This window comes from Clinocottus analis, unplaced genomic scaffold (assembly GCF_023055335.1).
Source record: "Clinocottus analis isolate CAN_PGR_092001 unplaced genomic scaffold, fCliAna1.0.p SCAF_11, whole genome shotgun sequence".
In the NCBI taxonomy this organism is placed as follows: Eukaryota; Metazoa; Chordata; class Actinopteri; order Perciformes; family Cottidae; genus Clinocottus; species Clinocottus analis.
This window is the reverse complement of record NW_027175832.1, coordinates 4,266,286-4,276,239: the sequence shown is the minus strand read 5'-3', so window position 1 is coordinate 4,276,239 and position 9,954 is coordinate 4,266,286. Positions and strand designations below refer to the sequence as shown.

At 42.1% G+C, this 9,954-nt stretch overlaps 2 protein-coding genes across 2 annotated transcripts; one reads left to right on the top strand and one right to left on the bottom strand.

Annotated features, from left to right (window-relative positions):
• Positions 1–96: 96 nt before the first annotated feature.
• Positions 97–3,579, bottom strand: LOC137802889 (UAP56-interacting factor-like). Its single transcript, XM_068601065.1, has 9 exons — positions 3,374–3,579; positions 3,024–3,164; positions 2,746–2,912; positions 1,984–2,132; positions 1,613–1,685; positions 1,396–1,457; positions 1,124–1,198; positions 783–909; positions 97–623 (listed from the first exon to the last, which is right to left on the bottom strand). Exons 1-9 carry the CDS (start codon positions 3,444–3,446, stop codon positions 522–524), a joined length of 969 nt encoding a protein of 322 aa, XP_068457166.1. The 5' UTR covers positions 3,447–3,579; the 3' UTR covers positions 97–521.
• A 59-nt stretch (positions 3,580–3,638) lies between these two features.
• On the top strand, positions 3,639–8,669 carry cpdp (CPD photolyase). The gene is made up of 10 exons (XM_068601053.1): positions 3,639–3,839; positions 4,086–4,405; positions 4,497–4,645; positions 5,267–5,449; positions 5,740–5,898; positions 6,352–6,550; positions 7,229–7,381; positions 7,506–7,627; positions 7,722–7,881; positions 7,981–8,669. The coding sequence occupies exons 1-10, from the start codon at positions 3,817–3,819 to the stop codon at positions 8,127–8,129; spliced, it is 1,617 nt and encodes a 538-aa protein (XP_068457154.1). The 5' UTR covers positions 3,639–3,816; the 3' UTR covers positions 8,130–8,669.
• Positions 8,670–9,954: the final 1,285 nt, after the last annotated feature.

The window sequence follows — 9,954 nt, the reverse complement described above, 5'->3', positions numbered from 1 at the left end:
TTGTTTGACAGCCAGATGGCACTGTGGGACTACATGAGCGGGTGGAGCTTTTTTGGTGTCAGTGTGCTAAAAACTGAAGCTTCAAAGTTCACCATATCCTTTAAACGAAACTCATTTATTGAAGAAACATTACAAAACAATTCTAAAGAGGTTTAGAACATACGTGCCACCTTAAATGCATAGCGGTCCTCTGAAAATCAACCCTTTCATTCTTCATGACGCGTCAACAGTTCCAAGTCCAAAATGGGGGGAGGGGGAAGAGAAGCGCTCTTTCCCGGTATTGGGCATCCACAATGCAAACAGTGGAGTACAATAACATGGGAAATTAATGGAGACTAACAAAGTCTTCCATTGCCATACTTCTCACAGTTGTACTGGTGTCCCACTGTTACCCTTCCTCCCATAAGTAAAGTCAGTCAGGGGGGTCAGCACGTCCCATCCATCAGGAAGTTGGGGATCACTGCGCGAGTCTGCGCAGGACAAACGGCTTCTGAGTTTTTACTCCTCCGGCTCTTTGCCGGCTAACCGACTGTAACAAATCGGCTGCCTTTGCCGCTTTGTGCTGTAGTGGCGCGCTGATCTTTAAGGATGCGGAATCTCTCGTTCAGGGTGATCGATGTTTGCTGGAGAAAGAAAAAAAAAAAAAAGGTACACCAGAGAGTCGTTCAACGCTTTCCTGAGCAATCTTTGAGACAATGTGGGGACCAACACTTTGGGAAAAAATAAATTGTCCTATGCCCATCCATTAAAAGTAAACAGAAATATGATTAGCATGCTCTCACCGGTTTCCCAACACTGTTGATTTCAAATTGCAGAGGCACTCCTTTTGGTATTTTCTTCTCTACTATCTCCATCTTAACCGGCTCAGAGACAGCAGCAGGCGGATGCAGAGTCCAAGCAGAGGGAGGCCTACGAAGAAGTCACAGTCAGTCACGTTTATTTGGCGGATTCTTGTGTGAAAGTCATAACCAACATGCACAAATTGAAATTTCCTTGTGTGTGTTTAATACAATGCACCACTATACCTACACTATTATATATAGTAGTTCTTAAAGAAAAACTTTTATGAATTAGAACAAAAAGTCTAAATGTGTAAAGATTCAGCAGGGATTGTGATATTTACTCCGGCTGAGTCCTGGCTGTGGGGTTGTCAATTGAAACGGTCAATATTCCATTGCTGGCTGCCGATGTGCGCCACCTGGTGAATAAACACGTGATTGTTTTGAATCTCACAACACACGGACTATAAAATGGCAAACAATAGTCTTCTTTCCACTACAAAAGGAAAAATATCAGTGTGATGTTCTCTTCTTCAGACATGCTGCTGACTGATGAGGTAATTAGGCAATTTAACAAATAGAGAAAAAACAGACTGTGACCTCTAAGAATACTCACTGACGCGTTCTGACAGGAGGACTTTGACTGGGAAAATTTGTCTTTTGCACCTGGGCCTGTACCTGTAAAATGGAGCAATAGACAAGAGGAATAAACCAAGTGGTATACTTGCATTTAGATTTAGTGTGGAGATAGATTGAACTCTTAAAATGCCCAAATAAACAGTAAATGCATTACATTTAACAACTCTCGATGTCACATGTAACCCGTCATGTACCTTGAGTCCTCTGTGAAAAAGAAATGTGGCCTGGCGTGCTTCCCGCCGAGTCTGCTGGACAGGCGGCAGTGGTCTACAAGAGTGCAACACAAAAACAGTAATAAACGTACAGTTGTGCATTTAGTGTACCGAGTGTGACACCGTACTGGTAACCACATTCAGCCGAGTCATTTCTCTGTACCCGTTAGAATTCAAACTACTTTCTGGATTAAACTTCTTCAAACCGAGTCTTGTGTGCGCCTGATGACATTGCTAGAGACACCCTGACTTTGGGCTTTTCCGCCACAATTCTGTGTGTTCAGCTAAAATTACACATTAGTGCAAGTGCATCATTGGACTGTATACAAGTTTATATAAAAAGGAGTTCTTACCGTCGTCGCAGCTGAAATGGTCTCCTGACCGAAGTTGCATTCTGATTCCTCGGAGGATCCGGCTGCCTGTACGGGCGTCTCTGTACCTCTTGCTTCCTGTACGGGGCTTCAATGCGTTGATTGAAAGGCTTTATTTTCTGTCTTGTTTTCTAAAAAAAATGGAAGTGCAGTGAAGTAGAGATGCAGTGCAACCAAAAGGTTTCTACACTTTTGAAAAGCTGCACCGCTTCTAAAAATAGACAGCAAGAGCAGACAATGTGTATTTATGGTACTGTGTAACACAAGTGTAAGAAACCAATCAGAAATGTTAGGTAGAGGATTAGTTAATTGAGATGTCCTTTTCCATATGTTTTTTTAAAATGTTAGAGTCAGCAATACAACCAGATGTAATACAAATTAAACTGTGCAGAAAAATTCGGAGCCTTACTAACCTTCAATAGATAATAACATGATTTAGAGGAGCAGTTAGTTTGCAGTTTCTTAATACGTTTTATACTTTGGATATTGGCAAGCGAAATGACTTTCTACTGAATATCCATACTGAAAGACATAAGTTACTCCAGCATCCTCTTACACAGACTCCATACATCATTACAGATACAGGGTCTAAAAGGCAGGATGTATATTGACAAGTCCTGCAGTCTGAGAACATTAATAAGAGCCGAGCATACATGCCAGCGATGGCAGCTGTCAGACCAATATCCGAGGCTACTATCAGTAACATGTCCCCATCTTGGTGTGCAGTACAGTGTCCTCCGTTACCTGGTTGATTGCTGCTCTGTTAATTGTGCCCAGTCGTTTCAGCAGGGCAGCTGGCCGCCTGGCTGCCAGGCCCGTGATCACCCCTTGACCCCGTCGTCGCCCAGGTGGGGGAGGGACTCGTCTGTTTCTTAATTTAGCTGCTCCTCCCGCAGGCGCGCCACCGCCCCCTGGTAACGAGAATATTAGCGACGTTACACACGCACAGAGTTGTTTCGACAGAAACGAAAGTTACCAATCACGCAAACAACGTCCGCGCACGCACACAGACACGCACACACCTCTCTGGATGGGCACAGCTGTTCGTGGTGCTACTCCCTTTCCTTGGTTGAAACGGCCCGTCCTTTTAACTGGTCGGCGGGTCCCAATGGCCTGTCTCCTTTTTAACTGTTGCTCTTTTTTGTTCAGCCGAATGATGTCATCTGTTAAATGTATCACATAAGCAATGATAAACAAAAGGCGTCTGTCTGAGTGTTCACATGTGATATATTTAGATGGCTAGCATCGTACAGCCACCTGACATTAACGTGCCTCCCACTCGTGAGCGGCTAACGCTAACGAACGTTGACGTTAGCTAGTTCACTATAATGACGTTACTCTCGTAACATTTGGTTGCTATCGAGGACCTTACCTAAGGACATGTCGACTTTGTCGGGAACCATTGGTCTTCTCCCCCGAGCTGCCGTGGCATCTCCTTTGTTCATACTTAACAGCACAAGCCTTAGCCTACAATACTAACAAGTTCTCAGCCGTGCTAACTGTTCGTCCCTTTTAACGCTAACGTTACGCTACAACAGACCAACAGACCACATCAACCTACTGCGAACGTTAACGGCGTCGCGCATGCCCAGTAGAGACATTCCATCTGCATTCTGGGAAATGTAGTAAAATACAACAACAACAGTGTGTTACAAAACATCATGTAACTGGTTGTGTAAAGGGAAATACGACGCTCGCCAACGTGTTTCTCATAACGGGACTGCTAAAACGTCGCCTGCCGTTTCCTGCTGTTGGCTAACTTCGATAAATACTGCAGCCAGACTCAGACTTAGTCCTTTAAGTTGTATTCATTGTATGTTGCTCTGCGTTAGGAGGAGGTATGTTATGCATCGCACCAGCCATTTGAATGGTAGCTTTCTCTTGCCTAGCGTCGTCGTGGTGTTGTTGGCCTTTTTCTATTATTGAGAGTGTAGTGTTTCTTAATCTATTCCGTCTCCCAAAATACGCCCGTTTTCGTTTATGTTATGGTTTCCGTAATGTTTTGTCAACGAACACGCGTTATCTCGAGTTTTTACGCTATGTTTTATGTGGTTTAACCTGCAGCACACTTTTCTTGTCTACAGTCATCACAGCCCCACTTCAGTACTCTCCCCCCTGACCAAGTCACTCACCACGCAAATCATCATGTCAGACAAGAAACGCAAGGCAACGTCTGCTGCCGCTAAAGGGCCCAGTGCTAAGCAGCAGAAGTTGGCTCCCATGAAGGAGGAGAAGAACACGAGAGCCGGAGGCTGGCTGGAGGCCTTTTTGAAGCAGCACAGGATGGAGAACAAGGAGGTGAAATTCAACAAAAAGCGCCTCCGCCTTATATCTGACACAAAACACATAAAGCAGGACTCCGAGGGTGTCCTGTACTGGATGTTAAGAGACCAAAGAGTACAAGGTAACCGCATAAAACAACAGACCGTAAAGCAACGAGAGGCTTTTACTGCCTTGTATAACATGTTCTATGTGTGCATCCTTCCATGTTGTAGATAATTGGGCGCTGGTTTATGCACAGCAGCTTGCTTTGAAGGAGAAGCTTCCTCTGCACGTCTGCTTCTGCCTTGTGGTCCCCAAATCCGAGCTGTCCACTCTGAGACATTACAGCTTCATGCTGAAAGGTCTGGAAGACGTTGCAACGGTATTGACTTCATGTTATTCTTTTTTATGCACAGAGTATAGCCATGAATTACATTAGTGCATTAATCAATTGGTCTCGATTCACTTGCTTGATAGAAACAACCTACATTGTAATGCATTGTTTCTAATGCCACCAAACACTTGCAGGCGCTACAAAAATGCATTGCTTTAAAAAAAAAAGAAAAAAGTTAATTAAATTATAAGGTGAAGGCAATCTGGTCATGTGTTGTTTTATTTGTAAAAAATATTGCTGATTAAGTGGAAAGTACTGAACTAAAAATGCCAAACATTCTTGTTTACTTCTTTACTTTTATTATATTTACCTGGTCAGCCCATACCATCCATTTGGTGACACAGCTTTCAATAATTGCGACAGGCATTTTGGACTATAATGATATTGAGTTAAGTAAAAGATGTTTCATAGAATCATCAATAATGGAAAATAATCTATATTTGAAGCTATTGTGAAGTACTAAAAAGCCGTCAGAGTAGTTCTTGTTACAAATAATATGGGTGATGGTTGAGGGGGCATTTAAAAGGCACACGAGTCAAATCCAATTTCTTGGCACTTTAACCTACAACCAGGTCTATTACACTTTGTTGTTCTTCCCAAACCAAACAGGAATGCAAAGCCTTAAACATCCAGTTCCACTTGCTGCATGGATCAGCGGGGGACATGCTCCCTGGCTTCGTCTCTGACCGTGGCCTGGGGGCCGTGGTGACAGACTTCAGCCCCCTCAGAGAGCAACTGCAGTGGTTGGAGGATGTCAAAAATAATCTTCCAAAGGACATTCCCATCATACAGGTAAACGCCTTTACTCAAGAGAGGGTGAGAGTGGATATGATGCTCCGCAGTCTGGATTTTATGCTGACATTCAATATTTTGTTTGATTTCTCTCCTATCTTTATTATTATTATTTCCTTGCTTAATTTCTTGTCCTGTTTTTAAAGAAATGCATATTTACATAAACAATGAAAATTGCCTCCCCCACATGTTATGTGTATTAATTTTTTTTTGTGTGCTCATGAGTTGCTGGCAGTATTTATTTATTTTGTATCTGTTATAAGTGAAAGACCTAATTTTCCTCTTTACAGGTTGATGCCCACAATATTGTCTCCTGCTGGGTCGCATCACCTAAGCTTGAGTATAGCGCCAGGACGATCAGAGGGAAAATCACAAAGCTGTTGCCGGAGTTCCTCACAGATTTTCCTCCGGTAGAGAAACACGCCCACACATCCACAAAAACGGCCAAAGTAAGTTCTGCAGTAACAGTTCTGAGTAAAGCTTAATATGCTATTGTAAAGAGAAAACAAGAAGTCCTGCATTTAATGTCCTATTCAGAACTTTTGAATTGGTTAAGACAACACGATCATAATTTGTCTTTTCCTAAAAATAATCACTACCTCGGAAGTGTCTTCAAAAATCAATACTGGCGAAAGAAAACCTGGTGAGCTCATTGAAAAGGATTTTCGATCGCTGCAATAAAGCATTTCCTTTCTCCTCTCCTCTGACCATCATTTATTGATGAGTGAATATCAGCATTCAACGTTTAAAGTTCCTCTGCAGCACTAGATATTAAAGCCGCAGTGCTGTTAGAGCCTCCTTTGCAGCTCTACAAAACCAGAGTGTATATTTTAGCTGTCACTGTCAACTGTGACCGCTGCTGATTGTTTTTTTTTCTGTTTTCTCCCACCTTTCCCTTACAGCCAGTAGACTGGGACAAAACCCTGGCCTCCCTGCAGGTTGACCGAGCCATAGGAGAGACTGAGTGGGCACAGCCAGGCACCAAGGGAGGGATGGCCATGTTGGAGTCCTTCATTGATGTCCGCCTAAAACTGTTTGACACTAAACGCAACGACCCAAACACTGCTGCCCTCAGCCAGCTGTCCCCCTGGATCCGCTTTGGTCAGTAGTACCATGAGAGAAATTGTGGGTGTGAATTTAATGCATGTGTTGGAGGAGGAAATAGATGTGACCGAAAACAACTTTGGCCTTTTATGTTTGCTTTACTGTCTGTCTAAAATCGTAGAATCAGTGGTTGAGTCGCATCGTTGTGTTTTTCTGGATCACTCAGCAACTCCAAACTCCAAAAAGACCAAATCTGCACATTTCACAACAGGTTTCATGATCCTACTCAGATCTGACTCATAATGGATACAACAGATACAGATACTGCATTGTATGTACTTGCATAGACAGAGCAATTTAAACTCAGTTCTTATACCAACATTGAGCTTTTCAACTTTCTTTTCTTTTCTAGCAGAAAACCCATTATACAATTGTTCCCGTTTTGAATAATTGCTTAAGATAGATCAAACTCTCCACTGCAAGTTTTATGAAAAAGTCAGTTGTCACTGACACTCGGAAGGCATCAGGATACCCGTGTTTTAATTTACATGGGCCAGCTGTTCCATGTGCTGAGATGTTCAACATCCTTAGTTTAAAGTGAATGACCCTGACATCAGATCACAGTGTAGGTTAACTTTAAAACTTACTTATGCCAACTCTTTGACCATTACCTTTTAATTATATCCCTCTTTTCTCCTCATCCTCCAACCATCTCTTCTTCGTCCTCCTCATCAGGCCACCTGTCAGCCCAGCGTGTGGCGATACAAGTTCAGCACAGTGGGAAGTCTGCGGGTCACTCTGTCGCCTCCTTCATCGAGGAGTTGGTTGTGCGCCGAGAGCTGACGGACAACTTCTGCTTCTACAACAAGAAATACGACTCCGTGGAGGGTCAGTTTGCATTTTGAAATTCATAACTTGTAGAGAACATTTAAAATGATTCCGCCCCTAAAGTTATCAGTTGTATCTTTTTATTTTAAAAGTAATATGTATGTGGGTGTTTTGTGTTGTTCAGGTGCGTATGAGTGGGCTCAGAAGACCTTGAAAGATCACGCCAAGGACAAAAGGGAGTATCTCTACATGCGTGAGCAGCTGGAGAAAGCAAAGACGCACGACAAACTCTGGAACGCTGCTCAGGTGCCGTCTCATTCACAATAACATTGCTCCCTCGTCGTTGTTATACTAAAAACGTTGTTTCTGACTGTTGTTTGTGTCACATTGTCTCCATTAGTACCAGATGGTCATTGAGGGGAAGATGCATGGTTTCTTGAGGATGTACTGGGCCAAAAAGATTCTCGAGTGGACGTCTTCACCGGAGGAGGCACTCTCAATCGCTCTATACCTAAACGATCGCTATGAGCTGGATGGCCAGGACCCCAACGGCTTCGTCGGTGAGGACATGGATACAATTCACAGTTTGACACTGATTCATTGAATATGCTTGTCTCACACATTAATGCCCTCCCCCCCACTGGGTGGCCCTCCCGCAGGTTGCATGTGGTCTATTTGTGGCATCCATGACCAGGGTTGGAAAGAGAGAGAAGTTTTCGGAAAGATCCGCTTCATGAACTACAAAGGCTGCCTGCGGAAGTTTGACGTCGCCGGATTTGAGAGAAAATACTGTCCCAAAACCCTTTGAAGCATAAAATGCTTAGAAGGATGCGAATACACTGCTGATGGCCTAAATCTTTGACATCTTTACCTCAGGGAGTGTTTGTACAGCCTTTTTTTTTGCAAGATGTTCTGTTCTTCACTGCTAGTTTTGTCCAAAACATGTTTTAAAAGATCTAAATCCCAAATTCAGAGCAAATCTATGATTGAGGGATTGCCTTCACATGGCGCTCAATAGGGCAGCAACAACGGCAACTGTGCTGCCTACTGATTGAGCAGGAAGAGCTAAATATTAGCTTTGTTTTATGTTACCTTTTATATTACTTGTTTGAACCCATTGTGTTTTTATTATTAATATTCTTTTACACAAAAGATGCCTCTTTTTGATGTTAGCGTTACAACATCTGATTTCATGACATGGTGTTCTTTTAAAGGATCTCTGAGGGTTTGACTTTCTTAAAAGGCATCTTTTCACACCAAATGCTTTTCTGTTCAATTGTATTACAGTTTCTTAATTAATTTACAGTTCTCCAGATGTAATTAAACTGTAAGACCTGAAATACAGCATATGTTTCTTTATTCTCCGCTCAAAAGAATGCATCCCACCACAATGAATTTGAACTGATTGCATTAACATTTAATTTATATTTAAGCATGGCTTAGCCGCACTTTGAACATTGTTATCTTCCAGCTATTGAGATAGTTCTGTGACATTCTCAACGCAGACGAGCTGTCAACAAATGGAACTGACAAACACACACATTTCATTACAGAAAATCCTACTCTTCCATCCAAAATAGGAAACAAAAGAAAAATATGTACAGTTTTACATGTTTTTTGGGACTGGCTTACATCACTGTTGTGTTGTATAAACATGTTTTTACTGAACACTGTTATAATTAATCCCAGAAAAGGAAACCCTTCTGCTCATTAACTGTATCCCCAGCAGTAAAAACATGCCCCTTCAGGTTGTGATGCACTTCACAGTTTCACTAATTACAACATGTAACCTCTGTGATACGAGTCCTTTTGTTGTTTTCGTTAATTTCGAGGGGAAAAGCTTTACATCTCCCATGGTTGTGCTTTCTCCTAATTACCTAAAACCAGTTGGTGTGGTTCCAGGAAATAAGAACATTACAGTGGGATATTATAATGTAATTTACTGGTTTACGGCCATCAGCAGTTAATCTGTTCCAAGTTTCCATAAAACTGGGTATTTGCCTTCACATGCTGTTGTAGAAAAAATATATATCACTTCTTATAAATCGTTTTATCATAATACCTGTGTTGCTTAAACCCATATGACAGTCTATACATACTACAAATAATCATACACATCATGTTATAGCAGTCTATCAATAACAATACATAACAATAGCAATGTCCAGCAATACATTCTTGTTAATAATAGAAAACAGCAGGGACATATGAGCTGATAAGGACGTCCATATTTAATGTTCCTCTGCCACACCTGTAGACAGATGTGCAGTATATTCATTTGAACACTTGCTTTATCCAGCACTGAAACAATATTTCATTTTTGCAGAGAACATTACATCAACACCGACTCAAACAAGATCTTCCAGTTTTGTGGGACCACTGGCTGTGCTGCTTCATTCAATAAATCATAGCTGAGTGACAGAAAGCTACTTGTAGTAAGCCGTGTAAGAATACATTCACAACTATCTGTACACTGAGGTTCAAGCTGCTGCCAGGGTTATTGCAGCTATGCAGATATTCGTCTTGTGCAGCCATATCTCAAGGTTTCCCGACATTATTACCCACCTGCTACTATTCCAGCTGTGTAATTTTTACCAATCATGTGGTTTGTGCAGCCCGGAGCTGCTTCTCAC

What these genes read in the sequence shown, in the direction of transcription:
- LOC137802889 (XM_068601065.1), bottom strand. Translation starts at nt 3,446, where the DNA reads ATGAACAAAGGAGATGCCACGGCAGCTCGGGGGAGAAGACCAATGGTT. An exon ending in CAAAGTCGACATGTCCTTAG is followed by an intron (nt 3,165 to 3,373) that starts GTAAGGTCCTCG and finishes TACATTTAACAG; the next exon opens with ATGACATCATTCGGCTGAAC. An exon ending in ACAGAGCAGCAATCAACCAG is followed by an intron (nt 2,133 to 2,745) that starts GTAACGGAGGAC and finishes CATTTTTTTTAG; the next exon opens with AAAACAAGACAGAAAATAAA.
- cpdp (XM_068601053.1), top strand. Translation starts at nt 3,817, where the DNA reads ATGTTGCTCTGCGTTAGGAGGAG. An exon ending in TTGCTCTGCGTTAGGAGGAG is followed by an intron (nt 3,840 to 4,085) that starts GTATGTTATGCA and finishes TCTTGTCTACAG; the next exon opens with TCATCACAGCCCCACTTCAG. An exon ending in GAAATACGACTCCGTGGAGG is followed by an intron (nt 7,382 to 7,505) that starts GTCAGTTTGCAT and finishes TGTGTTGTTCAG; the next exon opens with GTGCGTATGAGTGGGCTCAG.